Source organism: Rosa chinensis, chromosome 1, assembly GCF_002994745.2.
Source record: "Rosa chinensis cultivar Old Blush chromosome 1, RchiOBHm-V2, whole genome shotgun sequence".
NCBI lineage: Eukaryota > Viridiplantae > Streptophyta > Magnoliopsida > Rosales > Rosaceae > Rosa > Rosa chinensis.
The window spans coordinates 8,360,129-8,385,249 of NC_037088.1; the positions used below are offsets into that span (position 1 = coordinate 8,360,129).

Below are 25,121 nucleotides of genomic sequence, written 5' to 3' on the forward strand. Positions count from 1 at the left end.
TGGCCGAGTTTTGATTTTTGAAGCGGCCAATTAACTAACTTGGGTTTCTCAGTTTTTGATATGGCTGCAGATGTTATTTGAAGTTGACAAATATAAAGTGCGAGCTAGCTAGAGAGAATCCATATAAAGTTTATGGAAAGAAATGCTATAAGCTAAAGGAGGAGTCAAAATTCAAATACATTGACAACAAAAGTGTCGAAGACGTTTAGAAGACGAAGGAGATGAAATTTTATGATTAAATTAGAATGTTAATTAATAGGTTTTTATTTTGGCCATGAGGGGTATTACCAAAAATCAAATGGAATCGTGACGGAACATCCATCGCTCCCATAGCTCATCATTATTTGTTTTTGACTTTTAAAGTAGAAATTGGATTCATGAATCCAAATTTTAGAGGATATGCAATTTATGACGATATTTTCTTATTTTTTTAAAGGAAGATATTCTTTATCACTTGTAAATGGATTTTTTTTTTTTTGAATCAAACCGAAATCGGGTGTTAGTTGCATTCATCACATGCCAGAATGGCCATTACATACCCTTCTGCTGCCTTCAACTAGACAGATCAAGAAGGTATGGTAGCACCCACAGTGGTACGTAGAAATAGACACACTCATTATACATTTCAGATCGTAGAGATAGCGGAGATCATCCTTTGGTACTACGCTAGAGGCGCTAGAAATCTAGGTTCCTGATACAAGGAATTTATGGAATTTAGACAAAACTAAAAACATTGGGTTGGGCTAAGGGCCTAAACCCTAGCCCAACATAGCAGCTACTGGACTAGGGTAAACCCCAGCCCATAAACTCAAGCCCAAATGGGATATCCATCAAGCAGAAGTCCACCCAAGGCCCAATAGCTTGGTCCGGTCCAGTCCACCTGCCAGCCAAGCTCTGTCCCCGTCGCACATACCAGCTAGCCAAAACTCCGTCCGCCGCCACGTCACCACGACCAACCCCGTCTTGATCCACGCCCCACGATCCACAGCCTGCGACCCAAAACCGCGCCGGACATGCCGCCTCAGCCCACGCATCCCACCCTCGATCCGCGCCTCCACGAGCATACCGTCGACAACCCAAACCGCATGAGCCATGCCACCTTGACCCACACCGCCACGGAGAGAAACCAACCCCGAGCCCACCACCACACAGCCAGATCGGTGGCGTCGTCATCAAGGTTTGATTGCCGGAACTACTAGCACGACTACCACCTCTGATCACCATCCCAGCCAGACCATCCACAAGCCTCGAGCAAACCCCATCAGATGCATCCCTTGAGCAATAGCCCATCCAATACCCGTCCGGCAGCCAACCTCAAGACGACGGAGAGGCCAGAGGCCAGCCGGTGCGTCCAGGCGCCGCCGGACAAGGATGATCTCCAAAAACCAAAAACCGGCCTTTAGAAGTAGGTAGAGAGAAAAACCCTACGTATCTATCGTCTTCTAATGTTTCCTATTCCCATTCACTTGTAAATGGATTGTTTACATTAACTGAGGATATATACATAAAGCCCAAAAATAAACTCTACCAAATCAAAATCAAATCCAATTCTTGCAATCAAACATGTATATACGCAATTTTGATACCTGTGGAATAATCTGACCTCTCCTTCCTCCTGGAATTCGAGTCCCTCAATGAGTCCCATTTGATCTAAACACATGTTTAATTACTTAACCCCCCCCCCCCCCCCCCCCCCAAAAAAAAAAAAAAAAGGCCATAGACTACGAATTTGATTCATGGATATTGGCCCACTTAGCCACGATTATTCGTGTGCATTGCGTTCAGCGATGGTGCAGAGACAATTAAAGATTACGTGCCCATAGGTGCAGTGACTATTGGCCCCTTGCTCACGTTTCACAACATTCATGAGACCCTTTACCCAGTTATGTGTCCCCACCATCATACAAACATCTCACGAATGGACCTGACAAAATACCGTGTCGTGTTAAGTTCGTTTTGTATATTTTATCATAGAACATGATAATAAACAATTAAACTAACATGTGGAGGATGCTAAAACTAAAACCGAACTATTAAATTTCTTGACAATCGTTAAAACCATTAAGAAAATAATAAATCTTTGCTTACAACATTTTTTAGACTTAGAGTAACATAAGAAACACATGTAAATCTTATATAGTCGAGGTACCTTTTCCTTTTTGAAAATTGAGAGTTGAGGTTATTGTCGTGAAAATTGAGAAAGAGATTACGATGAATTAGGGAGATGCATTAGAGATTCTAATGTATATTAGACAGAGAAACTCAAAATTTACAAGAATACTCTTATGTTAATGGTCTTTATCGTGTTAACAGATTAACAGTAAACCGAACCATTAAAATTCGTGTTCTTATCGTGGTGACCCTATATGGAACCAAACCAATAAACCTCAAGCCAAATCCTTATAATTCCATTCATGTTCATGTCATGTTTTCGTATCGTGTGCAATTTGCTAGGTCTACTCACGATTCTTGTCTGTTTGTGAATGACCAACATATATAAATAAATAAAAAACCATTGAAATTCTTTTTATATTAAATTCCTTACAAATTATTACTTTTACTCTGCTGTGCTATATCAAAACTCCCAAAATCCAGTAGTCGTGCTATTTTAAAGAGACAATAATCAAATAAGAAATTGGGTCTTTGACTCAAAGCACCAAAATAAGCAAAAATTATCTCACTTACCCCAACATCAGATTTTTGTTCCCACATACACAATTTAACATCAAATGACCATTTTGCCCTCAACCCAATTAAAGAATTACAACCACTGCCACTCAACATCAATCTCTCTCAATCTCTCTCAATCTCTCTCTCTCTCTCTCTCTCTCTCTCTCTCTCTCTCTCTCTCTCTCTCTCTCTCTCTCTCATCCATCTCACCGGAGCCACCACTCTCACCGGACCCTTCCTTGGAGGATCCAGCAAGTCCATCCCTGATTGAGAACCCGATTTCGATTCCGGCTCGCTCCACATCCGAGGCTCCTAGACGGATTCCAACGAATCGGAGGCTTCCTAAATCGAAGTCCAACTCCTTCGATTCCAGCCCGCAGACAAAAGCTGAGATTGGGAAGATCGGCGATAGCGTCGTCGTTCAAGCCACAGGTTAAAATCCATCTTCGGACAAGAGAATTAATATTCATCTCTATGTTATCTCTTACATCACAGGTCGTTGGGCATCCAGTGAGCCTCCTTCTTTTTATATGTTCATTAATCCTAGCACGCGCGAACTTGCTGGATTTGAGAAGTTTGTGGTATGGTCTCTTCCTTGTTAGTCCTCTCACCTATTTCGAATCCATTAACTTTTGTTCCATCCTTTCATGAGTTTCATATCAGCTGGCTGATCTTTTTATGCTGTACATTTATTTATTAGAATCTAAAAACTACGGTTGTTTTATCTAGAAAGTCCAGAAGTACGGAGACTTGTGAATGGATGTATATTGATATGTACTCACATATATGGTTTATTGCCCCTATGTTGGAGGGCAATAGACTTCTATTGAAGGGCAATAAACGTCTATTGAAGGGCAATAGATGTCTATATATTGGGGCAATAGACGTCTATTGGGGGACAATACATGTTTTGAATTGATGTAATCTCCTCATTTTTTTCCTTAACCAAAGTTTTACTTGTCTAATTTTAGAGAGATTAGTTCTCATTCTCGCGACTGAAAGGTCTATTGGGGGGATTTCCGGCAAGATTTCATAAACCTCTATTGCCCCCCAATAAAGGTCTATTGAGGGGCAATAGAGGTTTATTACCCCTCTATTGGGGGGCAATAGATGCCCAATAGACATCTATTGAGACAATATAGGTTTATTTGGGAGCAATAAATATTTCCGGCGACTTATGAGATCTTCGACGATTTTTTTGAGGACCTCTGGCGAGGTTTTTAGAAAAGTCCGGTAGATGGCGGCCGGTAACCGGATTTTGGAGGCCTGAATCTGACGGGTGGTGACAGGATTCCGGTGAAAGTTGGCCGGAATCCTACGGCAGGTGACCGGATTCTGGCGACTGGTGGCCGGTGGGCCGGTGATCGGACTCTGACGAAGTCTACTATGGTCTCTCTCTCTCTCTCTCTCTCTCTCTCTCTCTCTCTCTCTCTCTCTCTGTGTGTATATATATATATATATATATATATATATATATATAAAACAAATTGGTGAGGCTAAAATAGTCTCAAACATATACAAAAAACAAAAAAAGACTTAATGGGGTATTAGGGAAGACATCCTTAGAGTGTTTTGGGTAAGGGGAAATTAAAAAAACTTAATGGGGTAAGTGGGAAAAAAAAACCTCTAAAAATGGGGTAAATGGACAAAAATCCATCTATTGAAGAAATTTCTAAAGGGTCAATGACCCAAAACCCCAAAACTGGCCAAAATTATCCCACTTACCCCAACAACAAATTTTTATTAATACTTACCCTGTTTAAAGTAAAATTACAGTTTTGCCCTTGACTTAATAAATTAATTACATGTGCCCTCTCTCTCTCTCAGCGTCATGGCGTAGTTGGAGACGTCGTCGAAGACAAGGATGACCATGTCCTTGGTGAATCAGGTGTCACGTATGGATTTGCCGAGCACTCGGCCGCCCAACAGAAACTCGTCGCTATGCAGCAGCGTGACGTAAGCCTCCGTCGTAGGTCAGGGGACTCAAGCTCCGACACAAGTCGTCATTTTGAACCAGAAGATGATCATCCATAGCTTCCCTAATTCGAAGCCTCTGCACGAGATTTTGGTAATGTATGCTTGGTACTCAGATATCGATTTGTTGATATGTTGTAAAGAATCACAATTGCGAACTTAAGGTTCCCATCTCGGCTCTGCAACCGTGGTAGAAGGGAAAAGAAGAAGATTGGGTGCCTAAAGCATTTTCTGGGTGCCCAAATCATTTTTTTTTTGTTGCTAGATGTGAGCAGAAGCCCATAAGGAAAGGGAAAAAAAACTCGATGGGCAATAGACGGTTATTGGGGGCAATAGACAGATATCAGGGGGCAATAAATGTTTTGAATTGATGTAATCTCCTCGTTTTTTCCTTAATCAAGGTTTTATTTATCTAATTTATTAAGATTAGTTCTCATTCCAATGATCGAAAGTTCTATTGGGGGGCAATAAACGTCTATTGGGGGGCAGTATAGATTTATTCGGGGGGTCAATAAACCTCTCTGGCCCCATATGAGATCTTCAACAACCTCTTTGGAGACTTCCGGTGAGGTTTCATAAACCTCTATTGCCTCCTAATAGACGTCTATTGGGGGGCAATAGACGTTTTAACTTGATGTAATCTTCTCGTTTTTTTCTTTAATCAAAGTTTTATTTGTCTAATTTTAGAAAGATTAGTTCCCATTTCGGCGACCGAAAGTTCTATTGAGGGGCAATATTGGGGGACAATAAACGTCTATTGGGGGCAATAGATGTTTATTGCCCCTCTATTGGGGGGCAATAGAGGTCTATTACGGGCAATAAACCTTTCTGGCGACCTATGAGATTTCTGACGACTTATTTAGGGACCTCCGGCGAGGTTTTCAGAAAAGTTCTGTGGGCGGCGACTGGTGACAGGAATCCGGCAAATGTTGGCCGGAATCCGGCGAATGTTGGCCGGAATCCGGCGAATGTGGCCAGCGACGGGTCTCCGACGAAGTCTACTATGGTTTCTCTCTCTTCCATTCTCTCTCTCTCTCTCTCTCTATGTAACAAAGGGGTGAGGGTAAAATAGTAAAAAAAAAAAGACTTAATGGGTTATTTGAGAAATCCTCCTTAGAGTGGTTTGGGTAGAGGGGAATTAAAAAAACTTAATGGGGTAAGTGGGAAAAAAATCCCTAGAAATGGGGTAAATGGACAAAAATCCATTTCTAAAAGCACGAATCTACTTGGACTCACTCTAAGTAAGGAAGAATTGGTCAGCTCGATGTGAAATCCCTTTGAGGCGGATTTGGTGAGGCGGAATCGAGTTTTAGTCAAGAAATGGACAGAGAGTGGCAGCCCAACCTATTTGAGAAATTGCTCGAGGCGGATCTAGATAACGCGGAATCAGTCAGCTCGATTGAATCAGTAGCAAGCGGAAAATCCTCCCCAACACCATCTTAAGCAGAAAATCCACAAGTCCCCAACGTGTGACTTGTGGAAGTTAAACACCACTATGCACACTAACCATGATATCCGCTGAGACTCACATTAAATACTTAGTAAGGTGATTCGGTGAACCAAGGATTAAAATATCTGTATCTACATATCTATCGGAACTTTGAAAAAGAGAGATATCGGAAATATCGGGGATATAGGAGAAAATATATCATTTTTGAAAGACTCAATTTATTGGAATTACATATAAATACATATGAATGTCAACTTTTTCTACATCCAAAAAGAGACTCTAGGTGGTTGAAAAGTCGCTCGCTGGTCTATGAAAATGCAATAATCAGACCAAGACATATGACCCATATAGTACAAATTGTAATGATGAATATGATAGTTATAGATCTCTTTAGAGCTGCCGACTGTTTCCCCTATAAGGGGATAATAAGGATGAATCTAATTGGATGACTGATCATGTACTTCTCCATATTGATTATATCCATAAGCGTCATAGCCAAATGATTGTTGCCTTCATGAGATTCATTTGAGGTCCCACTGCGCTCTGTGCCTAAACTTATAGAGTCAAAACTTAAGGCAATTAAAGAAACATCAGATGAGGTACTTTGATCATTAGTTGCACCTCTAGTCCTTCTTTCATATCGGGTCTTCTCTTGAGCACTATGACCAGCTGTTCTAGCTCCGTGGTCTTCATCTTGGGTGGCATGATCAAAATTACCTTCACATGTAAATTGGTTTAATCCTCCACCCACAGAAGATTGACCATATTCATATCTTTCACCTCCACCACCTGTTCCACTTCCACCATATTCATCATCATCAGAACTATCTGGAGTTGCTGTACCACCCAACGCATCATCACTATCTGAATTATCTCCTAGATTTTTAACAATTTCTTTAGATGTACATTAATTCCAGCATTAGTTGCAGTTTCTACAACTTGTGGAAGAGGTCTTCCAACTTCATCATCGAGGTGTGCAGGCATAACTCAATAGTCTATTCTCTTTGTCTGAAACTTTAATATAATTGAGGCCAATCCTATATAATTGAGAAAGATGAAATGAATGAGTTACTTTTTGAAATTGCTTCATCATGAATTCTCCTTGTCGGCTTGTCCAGATTTGTCTTTAGGGAATTTCTCCTCACTTGGATTCCACTCCTCACTCGGATTTCTCTCGAAGGGAATACTCCTCATCAAAATTCGCTTTGAGGAGATTTCTCCTCACCCATATTCGCTTTGAGGAGATTTCTCCTCACCCATATTCGCTTTGAGGAGATCTCTCCTCACATAGATTTTCATTTAGAGAATTACTTCTCAAACACTCCTCGATCACCTGGATTCACCTTGATAGGATTTCTCCTCACCTAGATATCCCTTGAGGAGATCTCTTTTCACACACATTTGCATTTAGAGAATTACTAAGTCTTTTTTTTTTTTTAATCAGATTTTACAGATATTTCTTCACTTTATCGACAAGATTCATGGCCTACCTAGTGAGATTTTTGGCCTCATGCCCACTTTTTAGTTATTTTTTATCTACCACTATCATTTTGCTTCATTTGGTTTGTGGAAATGAAAGTTTTTCCTTTATCTTTCTTATGGATTAGGAACATAAAATTAAAATTTTATTTTCCATTTTGATGTCAGTAAACACTTGAAAAATGTTGGGAAAGTTAATGAGAAAATTGTTGTAGAGAATTGGAAAAATTGTATTGTATTGTATTCATCTCACCATGAGGTTTATATAGGGTTACATCATGTATACAAAAGGCAATACATAATAGCTATACTAATCAATCACACATTACAAGTATGTCAATCGCATACATTACGAGTATGTCAATCGCATACATTAAGCAATACATATTGCATGAATAGTCATTATCATTTACAACACTCCCCCTTGGATATTCCATGTCAATAGTGTTGCCTCTGCTATGCGCTTCTAAGTTGCCTCGTCAAAAACCTTGCCAAGTAATAAAAACCCTGTGGGAAAAAACAACCTTGGTCGAAAGAGAAAAAAGCACAACACGCGTGAATGTGGAGTAGTCGACATCCTTCAACACACCCCCTTGTACCGCTCAAAATCGGTGATGACGCTTTGATCGTTGCCTCACTAAAAACCTTACAAGGTAACAAAAACCCTGTGGGACAAAAATAACCCTGGTCGAAGGGCAAAAAGAGCACAACACGTCCTTCACTCTTCGAGATCGAACATGTAGACAACATACCTCCCCCTGATGTCAAGGTCTCCCCCTGATTTCTACAATTATGGGAGTTCGGATAACTTTCTTAATCCTATGCTCTTCACATGTTTCTCGAAGGTGGATTTAGGTAACGACTTGGTAAACAAGTCCGCTACATTATCCTCTGAACGGATTTGATTCACTTTAATATTTAGAAGTGTTTGTTGTTGCTGATTGTAAAAGAACTTAGGCGATATATGCTTGGTGTTGTTGCCCTTGATGAAACCTAACTTCATTTGCTCAATACAAGCTGCATTATCTTCATAAATGCATGTAGGTTCATCTGTGGTAGACTTCAAACCACAAGTTCCTCTAATGTGTCTAACTACAGACCTTAGCCATATGCATTCTCGCACGGCTTCATGTAGAGCGATAATCTCAGCATGATTTGAGGAAGTAGCAACAAGGGTCTGCTTTGTAGACCTCCAAGATATCGTAATGCTTCCCATGGTAAAGACATAACCCATTTGGGAGCCACCTTTGTGAGGGTCAAAGAGATACCCTACATCAGCAAAACTCATCAATACATCGTTGTCATTTTGATGGAGGGGAGGAGGAGCACGGAAGGTGGCGTTTTGCCTTGTGGAGTCTGATCCCACACTTCCGTTATTTCTTTTCTCTCTGTAGGGATAGAACAAGCCCATACCAATCGTACCTCTCAAGTATCGAAAGACTGTCTTTATGCCAATCCAATGGCGGCATGTTGGTGCAGAACTGTGTCGAGCTAACAAGTTTACTGCGAATGAGATGTCCGATCTTGTGCATTCAGGTAAGTACAATAATGCACCTATTGCACTTAGATAGGGCACTTCAGCCTCTAATAAGTCTTCGTCCTCATCCCTTGGACGAAACGGATCTTTTTCAGGCTCAAGACTACGACCGATCATGGGAGTACTCACAGACTTTACTTTATCTTCATTAAAGCGCCTTAGTAATTTTTGAGTATATGCTGACTGATGGATCATAATCCCATCGCTATGGTGCTCGAGTTCTAGTCCAAGACAAACCGTGTTTTCCTAAGATCTTTCATCTCAAATTCGGATTTCAAGTACTTAGCAGTTTCCTTTAACTCATCTAGAGTTCCAATTAGGTTCATGTCATGGACATAAACTGCTACAATTGCAAATCCGGAACTTGTCCTTTTTATAAACACGCATGGGCATATTTCATTGTTCTCATATCCCTTCCCAATCAAGTAGTCACTTAGACGGTTATACCACATCCGTCCGGATTGTTTTAATCCATATAGTGAGCGTCTCAATCTTATTGAAAACGCGCTCCGCGGTTTAGAGCCACTTGACTTGGGTAATTGAAGTCCATCTGGAACCTTCATATATATCTCTGAATCTAGATCCCCATAGAGATATGTTGTAACCATATCCATAAGCTGCATGTCAATTTTTTCGGAAACTACCAAACTGACAAGGTAGCGGAATGTTATAACGTCCATTACGGGAGAATATGTCTCCTCGTAGTCGATTCCAGGGTGTTGTGAGAAACCTTGCGCCACAAGGCGGGCTTTGTATCTAACAACCTCATTTTTCTCATTACGCTTTCTAACAAAGACCCATTTATGGCCAACAGGCTTTATACTTGGGGTTGTCAGCGTTATAGGCCCAAATACTTGTCTCTTTGTTAGTGAATCCAATTCAACCTGGATCGCATCTTTCCATTTAGGCCAGTCTGCTCTTCGTTGACATTCTTCAACGGAGCGAGGTTCGATATCATCGTGTTCTATAATTCCTTGAGCAATAGAATATGCGAACACATCATCAAGGATAATAGAATCTCGATTCAACGTCTTATGTACACTAGTGTAATTCATGGAGATCTCCCTATTCCCTGGAATTGGTTCTAACATTGGAGCGTCCCCCAATGATGTCTCTCGGACATAACCATAATCCGGAATATCTTCATGAGACGGGCTATTTATGTCAATGATTAATGGATCTTTCTGTGCCAAACTCACTTTCTTTCTTGGGCGAGAATCCATCGAACCTTTGGGCCTCCCACGTTTCCTTGCTGGGAGCCCGGCCTGAGCCACATTACCATCACTATTAGTGGTGGCGGCGCCATGCCCATGATTTTTAGGGACATCAATCCTTGCAGGCACGTTTGTAGCAGGTATATGTGATCTTGTCACTTTAGCGATATCAGAAAATGCACCATGCATAGAGTCTGCTACGTTCTGAAGATCGAGAATTCTCCGCACTTCAATTTCGGACTGTGTGGTTCGGGGATCAAGATGAGACAAAGTGGGGACAGACCACGACAATTCCTGTCGTTCCTGTTGAACATTATTGTTCCTATCTCCCCCTAACGACGGGAAGACTGTCTCATCAAAGTGACAATCCGCAAATTTAGCGGTAAATAGATCGCCTGTCAAGGGTTCTAAGTAGCGGATAATGGTTGGAGAGTCATATCCAACATAAATGCCTAATTGTCTTTGAGGACCGATTTTGGTGCACTGTGGCGGTGCAATTGGCAAATAAACTGTACACCCAAATATGCGTAAGTGTAAGACATCAGGCTCATATCTAGTAACCATCTGGGACACAGAAAAGGGTTGAGTGGCAGTAGGCCTCAGACGAATGAGCACAGCTGCATGCAATATTGCATAGCCCCAAGCAGAAACAGGGAGATTGGTGCGCATAACCAATGCTCTAGCGACCATTTGAAGTCGTTTAATGACATCTTCTGCGAGACCATTTTGGGTGTGAACATGAGGAACAGGTGTTCAACCTCAATCTCAATGGACATGCAATAGTCATCAAATGTTTTTGATGTAAACTCTCCAGCATTGTCAAGACGAATTGACTTAATGGGATGATCAGGGTGGTGAGCCCTTAATTTAATGATTTGTGCTAGGAGTTTAGCAAATGCAGCATTTCTTGTGGACAATAGCATGACATGTGACCATCTTGTCGATGCATCAACTAACACCATAAAATATCTAAATGGTCCGCAAGTTGGTTGAATAGGCCCACAAATATCACCTTGGATTCTTTGTAAGAATGGAATATTTTCCTTAGTATCCTTTGCATAGGATGGTCTCGATCCTAATTTTGCTAAAGAGAAGGCTTTGCAAAACGAAAGAGGGGCTTTAGAAGCAACCAGGGAAGTATCTGGTTGAGCCACGAAGTCACAATTGACTTTAGAAGTAGAAAAAGGAACCAAGGAGGTATTGGTGGCGTCAATACCACTTTTGGGCCGTAGGGGGTAGGCGACGCTAGCCCTTCCTTGGACCAAATTTCGGTCCTGACTTATTTTCGTTTTGAAAAATAGATGTCCGTGTGAAGTCTTTAATATACGGATCATCATATCACGACCTGGGTGTCCCAAACAGTCATGCCAAAGCCTATATGTGTAAGAATCCCATAAGTCATCTCTCATGATATGGTTGGATTCAATAATTCGAATAGTGGTTGCATACAACCCACTAGAGCGACACATAAGTTTCTCTAATGCTCGTTTATGTCCGTAGTCATTAGAGGTGATGCAAAGGAACTCTTGTCCATTCTCACAATGTGTTTCCACATGAAAACCATTGGCTCTTCTATCTTTAAAACTCAATAGGGTCCTTCTAGCCCTAGGAGCATATAGAGCTTCGGTGACATTTATACTTGTGCCATTTGGCAACATAAATTGAGCTGGTCCTCGACCATGAATTAATTGTGATGGTCCAGCCATCGTAGTCACAGAAGATCGACTAGGCGTCATCCATAGAAATAGTTGCCTATGTCGCAATATAGTATGTGTGGTGCCACTATCAACAAGGCATTCCAACTCTCCAGGAAACATACTGAAAAATAATAAAGTTCAGAATTAAAACATGTCCATGACATCGAATAATAATATGATACTTTATAAATAAAGATAGCCAATGATTACATCAAAGGTCCCAAAAAGTCTAATCCAAAATAAAATCAAACTAAGACACATTGTAGTCACTCTATCCGTTTGGTAACTCCAATCAAATATGACCAGGAAAGTAGAGAGAGATGTTGGTGGAGCGAGGCTCTCTTAAGTACCATTAATCTCAATGACTTTCCTAGATATCATATTTCATTGGGTGCACCACATAAGAAAGAGTTTAATACAATTGTCATTTATTGACTAAGGCATATTGCCATTACAAAAATTCTTGGAAAATAAGAGGACTAATCTAATCAAAGTCTGCGGCATCCTTGTGCACTTCATCGTCAGCTTTGAAGTCCTCTATGGTGAGATGGACGTCTCCACCATTTTCTTCTGCTTCTGCAAGGTACACTTCTTGCTCCCTCAGGTCCCTGTATGCCCTGTATCTTGCAGCTAGTTGCCCGCTTGCCTTGCATTGCTTGAACCAATGCTCACTTGATCCACATCAATGACACACATCATTGTTGTTGCCTCCCTTTAATTGAGGTGCACGTTGTGGGCGTTCCCTAGGAGGGTTGGTGCCACCACCACGGGCCATGGCGCCATGACCCCCTCTCCCACGTCCGCACCAAACTTGCGGTTTCCTTCCTGGTTAGGGCGGTTATATGGACCTATACGTCCCTCATATCCCTTATTCTTAGGGTTCCGCTCCTTGCGTCCTCTTTTGGGTGCATTATAATTCGCCTCATGAACGATCTTAGTTCCAATGGGCCTTGAATTATAATTCCTCACGAGTATGTTATCATGTTTCTCAGCTACATATATGAGATTAATAAGCTGATGAAACCTCGTGATCCGTCCAGCATTGACTTCAGTGCGGTATTGCTTTGATACCACAATGGCTGAAACGGGGAAGGTGGAGAGAGTTTTCTCAATTAGCTCCTGCTCTGTGATAGGTTGTCCACAAAACCTCAACATGGATTGTAGGCGAAGAGCTTCTGAATTATATTCAGCAACAGACTTGAAATCAGCAAAGTGTAGATTGTTCCATTGAACCTTCAAGTCAGGGAGGAGGGAATCTTGGAAATTGCCAAAATGCTCTTCTAGCGCTACCCATAGCTCTCTTGCATCCTTGATCGACATATACTCCCATCTGAGTGCCTTGTTCATATGGCGTCGCATCAAGATAACTGCTTGAGCATGCTTTGTAGGTGTTCGCACGAACACACGATCCAGGTTAGGTGCCTGGATTATGGGTAATATTCCCTTTGAAGTGAGGTGGTTCTCAACATCGGTTACCCAACTGTGGTAATCCGAGCCTGTTGAGTCAAGCATGGGAAAGTCGAGTCTAGGTTCATTCGACATCCTGAAAATAAGAAGAGAAGATATATTAGTTTCGGAGCTAAACTTCCACGAAAACTAAAATAATAAGATTTTCGAGCTATGCTACCAAGAAAACAATTTCCAAGAATCTCTTTTGGATTAGACCAAACAATAATGTTTTAATATGGTCACAATTTGATGCTTACGGACGCTCTTAGTCCGAGCATTATGAACACTCTTAGTTCATACGAACACTCTTAGTTCGTTAAGCGTGAATCCCCATAATTCCGCTTTATTAAATACTCAAAATCCTGTTCATATATTCCAAAATTGTGCAAAAAATAAAAGGGATTTAAAATACAAGAAAGCAACAACCTTAATTACAAAACTTACTTGTTGAAATTCAGAGCAGATTCTCTTCTGAACAGCTTTCACTTTGATTGTTGTGCCGGTCTCAAAATAACTCCGATAAGGCTGAAATTCGGAGGTCAGATGGAAGAGACAGAGACGAACAACTCTGATGAAGAAAGGATTTTGATCTGAGGTTCCGAACTAGATGTTTCGGAGCCTACAATCAGACTGACGTGCACAGGAAAGGAGAAGGATGCAGTCGGTGTGCGTTGGTGCTGCAGGGGCAGCAGGGATGCGTGCACAGGGGCGCATAGGTGCTGCATGGACAGGTGTACAGGTGAGGGTAGCGTGGGCTAGGAGCTGCGGCAGTGAGGCTTGAAGGTGGCAATGGCAGGTTTTGAAGAATTTTCTAGTTTGGTTTATTTTCTTGTGGTTAGGGCTCGTGCTGATAACGTGTTATAGAGAATTGGAAAAATTGTATTGTATTTTATTCATCTCACCATGAGGTTTATATAGGGTTACATCATGTATACAAAAGGCAATACATAATAGCTATACTAATCAATTGCACATTACGAGTCTGTCAATCGCACATTACAAGTATGTCAATCGCATACATTACGAGTCTGTCAATCGCATACATGAAGCAATACCTATTGCATGAATAGTCATTATCATTTACAACAAAAATTATAATTTTTGAGTAAAAACCGAGTGAGAGAAAAAAATTTCTTTGAGTGGGAAAATTCACTCTCATCCACTTTTTCCCTACTCCACGAAAAGTTAAGGGTTTCCTTTCCTGAACTCAGGTAGGTAAATCGAAGTTGGCGTCTCTCTTTTTATTTTATTTTTATTTTTTTATCCTCAATTTCTAGGCGGGAACTTCTATTCATACCTCTAAATTTGGCATTTGGACCTCCCCACTTAATAAACCTCCAACTTACTTTTACAAATAACCAATTTGCTATCTACACCTCTTTAATTTTCCTATAATGCCCATCGTCTAATACAATCAAGAAACCCCCCCCCCCCCCCCCCTCTCTCAGATTCTATTCATACTTTCAAAAATTAGTAGTTGGACCTCCTTCAGTTTTTGAAGATTCGAAATTGCAGCAATTTTTTTTGGAAGTTCATCCTCCATATACGAGTAACAGAGGTGCTAGAACTTTTTCAATGAATTGTCAACTCTTGGTTAGCATAGGCAGCAATACCATGTTTGCTCATCATCTCATATAAATATGTTTTTCAAGTATTATTTTCATTGCATTTAGGTGTCATTGTCCCTAAACTGATTCTCTCCTACTTCTTTCCATAGCAACTTGAAATGAACATGGTCCTTTTGTTTTAGATATGTATGAGATAGTGGAGGAAATTACAATAATCAACCATGAGTCTAGTGCATTCTCCATAGATTTATATTAGAGGGTCAAATTTTTCATCATATCTATAAAATATTTCCACATAAAATTGCTTTGCACTGATGATGTGCAGGAAGATCTTGATAAGTGGTTAAAAATGCAGTCATATCTTCATAATTGCTTGGCTATTGAGTCTTTTGTTGGCCTAAATTATTCTAATTATATCATTTTTCTGATTTGCTAGGTCTGATACTTGGATGAAGGAATTGGACAATTAAAGGCCCATTGCTGCACTTGGACTTGGAGGTGGATACGTTGACTTGTGTGGTCAATTACTAATATGTATAATTAATTTTTGGAGAAGAGATAAGCCTCTCACGTGACCAGCTTCCTATCCTCTTCTCTACTCATTTGAAGACACTCCTTTGCTTTGCAAAACGCAGCTCAAGCTTTTCTGACATTCAGATTCAATTGCCTTCTAATTAAGGGGATTGAAGGGGTACCTAGCAATTAAGAAGAGCCCAGTTTTTACAAGCTCCTTGAAGTCAGTAGAAAGAAGAGTTCAATTACAATTGAATGTCTTCATGAATTGGGGGATTTTGGCCTACATGAAATCAGGAAGTTCAATCAAAAGAAGACGTCTTCAGGCATTAGATGTCAACGAATGGCTGGGCAATGAACAACATAAAAGAAAGGTTCGGGCAGATTGGTTTTCTTCTTCCTTTCCTTCAACCTCAGTTCATCTTCTGCGTTGTACTCTTCCAAACTTATGGATCTTTTTGCTTTCATTTTTCTTATGGAGAACTAATTTCCTAGCTAAGGCTAGGGGAGAAACTTTGGATTTCCTATGTAGTTTTTATTAATTCGATTCAACAAGAACTTCAATGCAAATTCAGTTTTTGGATGTTCAAGTTTAATTTATGCATTTACTTTTGATTGATTGATGGGTATTTGATAATCTATTTCATAGGATCAGCCATGTTTTTCCTATTGTGTAGTAAAAATATCCATGCTTTTGAGACTAAGTAGAGTTGCAGATTGATAAACAGTTTCGTTGGAATTGTTTCTTGATAGGTTGTCGCCATAGGTACAGTTTATACTTGAACTATTCCTACAGAAATTGATTGGGCCTTGTGTATTTGAACTACCTTAAATTAAATTCATCCTTAGTGTCAGTTTTCTTGAATAAGTTTCAAGGGAGAGAGTCGTATTAATATGATTGCGTAGGTGATTTAAGGTGGAACCCCGAAACCTTAGTGTATGTCCTTATTGAATTTTCTCCTCAACTAAACTCATTCAAATTGTCTTCTTTTCAGTTTATTTATCATTCTGTGTTTTTCTCACTGCTCTCGGCGGAAACGACACTCGTACTTCTGAGTCTATACTACTACACGATTCCTGCACTTGGGATTAGCAAGCAATTTTTGGCGCCGGTCGCCGGGGAGCGTTTGACGAAGCACACAGAATATTTCGACATTTGGTACATTCGTTCCATTTTCTTTTTAATTTTGTTAGTGTTAGTTAGTTTAGTTTGTTTTCATTCTTATGCGTTATAGAGATCAGTTAGGTAGATTTTCTAAAAAGCCTGAGTGTGAAACTTTGTTTGGCAATTTGTTTGAGTCTTCGAGTTCGTCTGCATCATCTGTAAACATGGTAGACGACGACAATAATAATGTAAACAATGACCAAAACAATGTTTTGAATAATGTGCTCAACAATAATCTTCTTCCCCCACCTCCTCCACCTAGGACTTTGCAGACTTACTTGCATCCTGCACGTAATGCTCAGCCTTCTTGCATCATGTTACCACCTAACATGCCCAACATTGATTTTAGACCTGGCATTGTTCAACTCCTTCCTGCATTTCATGGTTTGGAAAATGAAAATCCATATGTGCATGTTAGGGCATTCGAGGAAGCAGTTACTGCATTTTATGATCAAGTTGCAGCCATTGATTTTGTCAAACTAAAATTCTTTCCATTTTCTTTGCGGGACAAGGCAAAAGCTTGGCTGTATTCTTTGGGGCTAGATCTATAGGTTCTTGGGCTGAAATGACTGAAGCATTTTTCAATGAGTATTTTCCTAATCATAAGACAATGGCTTTAAAGAGAAAGATCGCTAATTTTGCTCAAAATGAAAATGAGTCATTGTATCAAACTTGGAAAAGATTTAAGGAACTCTTGAGCTTATGCCCACATCATGGTTTTGAAACTTGGCGGTTGGCCAGTTGCTTTTATGAGGGACTTCTCCCTCGTGACCGTCAGTTTATTGAGTCTATGTGCAATGGAAATTTCCTGAAAAAAGATCCTGATGAAGCCATAGAATTTTTAGATGAGATTGCTAAGAAGGCTCACCAATGGAGTGACTCTTCTATTTTTGAGAGCACAGATCGCTCTAAGCCCTCCACACCTTCTGTGAGTAAGGGAATTTTTCAATTAAAAGAAGAAGACCACTGGAAGATGAAGTATGAGACCTTACTTGCTGGTTTGAATAAATCTCACGCGCCTCAAACGGTTAATTGTAATCAAGTTTGTGATTATTGTTATGAGATTGGTCATTTTGGTCAAAATTGTCCTTCTTTGCAGGTGATGAATGAGCCACAAGTCGCTGCATTAGGAAATTTTCAGCGACAATATTCGCCTTATTCGGAGACTTACAACCCAGCTACAAAGAATCATCCCAACTTTCGTTGGAGGAATGAGTCTCACCCCCAGGTAAGTGTCCCTAACCCTCAATTTTCAGCACCTAATACATTTAATTCTAAGCCATCTCTGGGAGACACTCTTCAGACATTCATGCAAGAGCAGCAAAAACAAAGTCAAAGGTATGATGCAATGTTCACTAAATATGATTCTATGTTTGGTCAGTTAGTTGAAGAGAATAAGGAAATTAAGAATCAGATTTCTAAATTAACCAATTCTCTTGCTTTTAATGAAAAAGGGATGTTTCCTTCTAATACTGAGCCAAATCCCAAACGTGTCAATTTAGTTGAAATAGTTGAGCATGCTGATTCTATTACTCTTAGGAATGGAAGAACAATTGAAAATGCTGCGCCTATGAAAGAGGTAGAGGAACCCAAGAGTAAAAATGAATTTGATGAGTCTAAAGAGAATGAAATTGTTGAAAATCATTCTATGCCTGCACCGTTTCCCAAAGCTTTACTTCCTCTAAAGAAAGTGAATCAAAATTCTGAAATTTTTGATCTTTTTAGGCAAGTAAAAATAAACATTCCCTTGTTAGATGCAATTAAGCAAGTGCCTTCCTATGCAAAATTTTTGAAAGACTTGTGCACTGTGAAAAGGAAGCATAATGTGAAGAAAACTGCATTTTTAGCTGCTCATGTTAGTTCAGTACTTCAAAGTAAAATTCCTCCAAAATACAAAGATCCCGGTAGTCCTACTCTTTCTTGTGTCATTGGAGAACATTTTATTGATCGTGCTTTACTTGATTTGGGTGCTAGTGTAAACTTACTTCCTTATTCAGTGTACCTGCAGCTAGGTCTTGGTGAGCTTAAGCCTACAAAGCTTAAATTGCAGCTGGCTGATCGTTCTGTAAAAATTCCAAGGGGAATGATTGAGGATGTGTTGGTCCAAGTGGACAAATTTTATTATCCTGTTGATTTCTTTGTTTTGGATACGGAACCTGTTTTACACTCTGAGAATCAGATTCCTGTTATTTTAGGACGTCCATTCTTAGCTACATGTGATGCTAACATTAGTTGCAGGAGTGGAGTGATGAAATTGAGTTTTGGGAATATGACAATGGAAGTTAATATTTTTAATGTGTTTAGGCAGCCATATGGAGATGAGGAATGTGAATTTGTTGATTTTATTGGAACTCTAATGCATGAACAATTTGTGAAGAGCAGCGTTGTAGATGTGTTAGAAAATTTCCTCATGAACTCACATGATTCTAATGCTGCTGAAATTGCTGAAATAAGTTCATATTTTGATTCTTTTCAGGTCCAAGGAGTGAATGGATGGACACCTAAATTTGAGAAGCTTCCACCGCGAGTTGAGAGCAAACCATCAAGTGTACAGGTGCCAAAACTGGAGCTGAAACCTTTGCCAACAGGCTTAAAACATGCATTCTTGGGTCCAAACGACACTTTTCCTGTGGTAATATCCTCTTTACTTACTATTGAACAAGAAGGTATGTTGTTAAATGTCTTGAAGGCCCATAAAGCTGCTATGGGTTGGTCTATTGCTGATATTAAGGGAATTAGCCCTCTTGTTTGCACACATAAGATTTTTTTAGAAGAGGATGCTAAACCATCTAGGGAGCCACAACGTAGACTAAACCCAAACATGAAAGAAGTTGTTAAAACTGAGGTCTTGAAATTGTGGGATGCGGGTATTATTTATCCAATTTCTGACAGTAAATGGGTTAGTCCTACACAGGTTGTACCTAAGAAATCTGGAATAACAGTGATCAAGAATGATAAAAATGAATTGGTTCCTACTAGGGTTGTTTCTAGTTGGCGCATGTGCATAGACTATAGGAAACTTAATTCCGCAACTAGGAAAGATCATTTTCCCTTACCTTTCATTGATCAAATTTTAGAAAGGGTTGCAGGCCATGAGTTTTATTGTTTTCTAGATGGTTACTCAGGTTATTATCAAATTGAAATTGCCATTGAAGATCAAGAAAAAACTACTTTTACATGTCCATTTGGTACGTTTGCTTTTCGTAGAATGCCATTTGGTTTGTGTAATGCCCCTGCCACATTTCAAAGATGCATGATTAGTATTTTCAGCGATATGGTAGAGCAATTTCTTGAAGTTTTCATGGATGACATATCTGTTTTTGGTGATTCATTTGATGAATGTTTGTCTAATCTAGAACGAGTGTTGATAAGATGTGAAGAGAAAAATCTTGTTCTGAACTGGGAAAAGTGTAATTTCATGGTCCCTTCCGGAATTGTTCTTGGTCACATTGTTTCTTCTAAAGGAATTGAAGTAGACAAGTCTAAGATTGAACTGATTGCTAAATTACCTGTTCCAAAGAGCATAAAAGATGTTAGATCCTTTTTAGGACATGCTGGTTTTTATAGGAGATTTATAAAGGATTTCAGTGCCATATCTAGACCTTTGTGTAATCTCTTGTCTAAAGACACTCCATTTGTTTGGACTGATGCTTGTCAGGTTGCTTTTGAAAGATTAATTGCATTGCTCACTTCTGCTCCTATTATGCAATCACCTGATTGGAATTTGCCTTTTGAAATTATGTGTGATGCTAGTGACTTTGCAATAGGGGCTGTTTTGGGGCAAAGAAAAGATAAGAAACCATATGTCATTTACTATGCAAGTAGAACTTTGAATAGTGCTCAAATGAATTACTCGACAACTGAAAAAGAGCTCCTTGCAGTAGTATTTGCATTAGATAAATTTCGTGCTTACCTTGTTGGATCGCCTATTGTTGTTTTTACTGACCACGCAGCTCTAAAATACCTTCTCACCAAGAAGGATGCTAAGGCTCGACTTATTAGGTGGATCCTCCTACTCCAAGAGTTTGATATCACTATCAAAGACAAAAAGGGAGTAGAGAATGTGGTGGCAGACCATTTATCCAGATTGGTTTTTGATGAAAATCCTGACTTGCAGCCTATTAATGATTCTTTTCCTGATGAGCAACTTTTTGTTGTTTCGGAATTACCTTGGTTTGCTAACATTGTTAATTATCTTGTCACAGGTAAAATCCCTCCAGATTGGAATGCACAAGATAGGAAAAAGTTCCTGGTGGAGGTACGCAGTTTCTTTTGGGATGACCCTTATTTATTTAAATATTGTGCAGACCAAATTTATAGGAGATGTGTACCTGAGAATGAAATGCATGATGTGATTTCCTTTTGCCATAATGAAGCATGTGGTGGCCACTTTTCTGTTAAAAAAACAGCTGCTAAAATTTTGCAATGTGGATTTTATTGGCCAACTCTGTTTAAGGACACCAATGCATATTGTCGAACATGTGAGCGTTGTCAAAAGTTAGGAGCCATAACTCGTAGAAATATGATGCCTTTGAATCCCATTTTAGTCATTGAAATATTTGATTGTTGGGGCATTGATTTTATGGGTCCGTTTCCCTCATCTTTTGGATATCTGTATATCTTGGTAGGCATTGATTATGTATCTAAATGGATTGAGGCTGTTCCTTGTAGGAAAAATGACCATAAAACTGTTTTGAAATTTTGAAAGAAAATATTTTCTCTCGACATGGAACACCTAGGGCTATTATTAGTGATGGGGGTAAGCATTTTTGCAATAAGCCTCTCGAGGCCTTGATGAAGAAATATGGAGTTACTCATAAAGTGGCCACCCCTTATCACCCACAAACAAGTGGCCAGGTTGAACTTGCCAATAGGGAAATAAAACAGATTTTGGAAAAAACAGTGAACCCAAACCGCAAGGATTGGTCTTTACGACTAATTGATGCACTTTGGGCTTACCGTACAGCTTATAAAACCCCAATTGGTATGTCCCCCTATAGATTAATCTATGGAAAAGCTTGTCACTTACCTGTAGAATTGGAACACAGAGCCTATTGGGCGATCAAGACATTTAATTTTGGTCTAAATGATGCCAGTTCTCTTAGGAAACTTCAGTTGAATGAATTGGAAGAAATTCGGAATGAAGCATATGAAAATTCTAGGATTTACAAGGAACGAATGAAAGTTTTCCATGATAAGAAAATTTTGAGAAAAACCTTTGAACCTAGTCAAAAAGTTCTTTTGTATAATTCTAGATTGCATTTGTTTCCTGGTAAGCTTCGCTCTAGATGGACAGGTCCATTCGTGGTTAAACGAGTTTTTCCATTTGGTGCTATTGAAATTGAGGACCCAAAGAATGGTAATGTGTTTAAAGTCAATGGGCAGCGTTTGAAACCATTTTTGGAGAATATTGTTCTAGAGGATGAAACCATCTCTCTAGAGAATCCTATTTATGCAGATTGACTTGTTGGACTCTCAGTCCGTCTGTTGTAAAGTGTAACATTGTTTTCAGTTTTGTTTATTTTTCTTTTCTTGTCCGGTCACTAACAAGTTGCAGAGTCTTGCTTGGGAACATCTCTTCTTTCAGGTGCACTCTTTCCTACTCACTCTTTACTTTTATTAACTTGTCTGTTATCTCTTGCTATTGATTATCACATTGAGGACAATGTTTATTTGAAGTTGGGGGAGCAGCAACTTGTCAGTTGTGTCTTGGTTTATTTTGATTACTATTTATTTCAATTTTGGTACTGTTCACCGTCGTCACTGTTCACATAGTGTCCAAAAAAAAAAAAAAAAAAAATTGTGTCATAATTCCTTTGAGGTTGCTTGCTTCCCAATACGATGATGAGACATTAGTGATACTTCCTGTATGGCATGGAGAAATACTTGAGATTTTGGTGGTTAATTTGAGATATGAGCGTTAGCTTTGCATGTTGTCCTTTTGCGAGATAATCTTCATGACATTTGTGGTTGTTTCAGCCACGTTAGTATTGTTCAAGGTTTTGGAATTTACATGGACTGGAAAGTCATAAAAATAAGTGGAGACTTATAACCTAAAGTGAGATTTGAGCTATTCTTTTATTGTTGAGGGTTATATATGAAATCTTATTTTATTTCTGTGCTAAATACATTTTCGATGATCTCATTATTCTTCTATTTTGATCAATCACCGAGAATTCATTGCCTTGGATTATTGCACTAGAACTTCCTTTAATGTCTCTCGAAGCGTAAAAGTTGACCACATGATGACTGGGAAGGGATTAAGGCACTTAGGATTACCTCCATTGCCATATATGCCTGTGTCCTATACAATCATCCCCTAGATAACCATTTTGAGCCTTAAAATAAGCCTTTTTCATTCTTAACCATACTCCCCTACCATGCTCCAATATTGGAGTTAAGCCTCATATATATACCCATCCCCATATTTTCTGAGAAATTATTAGAGATGGTTTGTATTCACAGAAATGTTCTCCTTTGATTATTGCTGTACTATTGTTGGAGAAATGGTTAGGAGAGTTAAAAAAAATGAATGAAGGGAGTGAAAAAAAAAGAGGTGCAGCAGAAAAAAAGAAAAAAAAAGCTGCTAGTATAAAATATATATATATTCGAAACAGAAAGAGAAGATGAGTAAGCACGGTTCGTTGCAGATTATTTAGATGCAGACTCATAGAAAGCAAGATTGTCTAGTGTATAATTTGAAGGCCTCTAATAGTTTCTCAGGAATTCTTTGAATATCCTATCCGTTCTTTGTTTAGCCATGTCCCTAGCCCCATTACAACCCTATATAAGACCTCTATGATCTTGGGCGTTGTGTGGTACAATTGTGGAGAATAGATAGAGAGGGAACTATGGGGTGTAGTCCGATATTCTCAATGGTGATTGGTATCTTTTCATGAGATCTATTTTATTTTACCAGAAAAAGCTATTTTTCATGACTATATGTGAGACTCTTTGCATCCATGTACATCAATTCTTCTCACATATGCATTGAGAGAAACACCTAACCAACTTCTGAGCGATTTTATTCTGAGTGATATATCCTATGTGAGAGTTGAAGTTGAGGCTTGCTTATGATGATTTGGTTTGTGTCGAAATTGAGATCTGGAATGGTACTAATTGTGGCTGGGCAATTTTGGGTGTTTATGAGTTGAGTCTGGCACTTGGACAACGTGTGGAGCTCTTGCTCAGTCTTCTTTTAGTTCTCTGAAATTATAATATTGGATGATTCGATTCGGTGTTGACATATTTTTGTTTGGTATCTCTGAGTTTAATGATGGGAAGTAGTAATCTCTTGGAATTGATGTTTGTGGGTATCATCCCTGGAAAACCCTCACGAGACTATAACTTGTCTGCTAAGGAATTCTTAGTGGAGTTAAAGGCTTGTTGCATATGCTAAATGCAATCGTGATCCCTACGAAAGTGGCTTAGATAGTTTGGTTTTTAGTATTCTTTGAGTTGGAGAGTCGTCTTGAGTCGCTGTCAATTGCTAGAGACTAGCAATAAGCTAGTTGGGGGGTGTGATAAGTGGTTAAAAATGCAGTCATATCTTCATAATTGCTTGGCTATTGAGTCTTTTGTTGGCCTAAATTATTCTAATTATATCATTTTTCTGATTTGCTAGGTCTGATACTTGGATGAAGGAATTGGACAATTAAAGGCCCATTGCTGCACTTGGACTTGGAGGTGGATACGTTGACTTGTGTGGTCAATTACTAATATGTATAATTAATTTTTGGAGAAGAGATAAGCCTCTCACGTGACCAGCTTCCTATCCTCTTCTCTACTCATTTGAAGACACTCCTTTGCTTTGCAAAACGCAGCTCAAGCTTTTCTGACATTCAGATTCAATTGCCTTCTAATTAAGGGGATTGAAGGGGTACCTAGCAATTAAGAAGAGCCCAGTTTTTACAAGCTCCTTGAAGTCAGTAGAAAGAAGAGTTCAATTACAATTGAATGTCTTCATGAATTGGGGGATTTTGGCCTACATGAAATCAGGAAGTTCAATCAAAAGAAGACGTCTTCAGGCATTAGATGTCAACGAATGGCTGGGCAATGAACAACATAAAAGAAAGGTTCGGGCAGATTGGTTTTCTTCTTCCTTTCCTTCAACCTCAGTTCATCTTCTGCGTTGTACTCTTCCAAACTTATGGATCTTTTTGCTTTCATTTTTCTTATGGAGAACTAATTTCCTAGCTAAGGCTAGGGGAGAAACTTTGGATTTCCTATGTAGTTTTTATTAATTCGATTCAACAAGAACTTCAATGCAAATTCAGTTTTTGGATGTTCAAGTTTAATTTATGCATTTACTTTTTGATTGATTGATGGGTATTTGATAATCTATTTCATAGGATCAGCCATGTTTTTCCTATTGTGTAGTAAAAATATCCATGCTTTTGAGACTA

General features: G+C 39.3%; 1 protein-coding gene and 1 non-coding gene across 2 annotated transcripts; one reads left to right on the plus strand and one right to left on the minus strand.

Annotated features, from left to right (window-relative positions):
• Window positions 1–17,257: 17,257 nt before the first annotated feature.
• Window positions 17,258–25,000, plus strand: LOC112190874. Its single transcript, XM_024330383.2, is given in 2 exon segments — window positions 17,258–21,416; window positions 21,419–25,000. Coding segments are annotated over 2 exon segments (4,896 nt in total). The 5' UTR covers window positions 17,258–17,281; the 3' UTR covers window positions 22,180–25,000.
• On the minus strand, window positions 17,329–17,436 carry LOC112183176. Its single transcript, XR_002929767.1, has one exon. It is a non-coding gene; the product is annotated as a small nucleolar RNA R71 (small nucleolar RNA).
• Window positions 25,001–25,121: the final 121 nt, after the last annotated feature.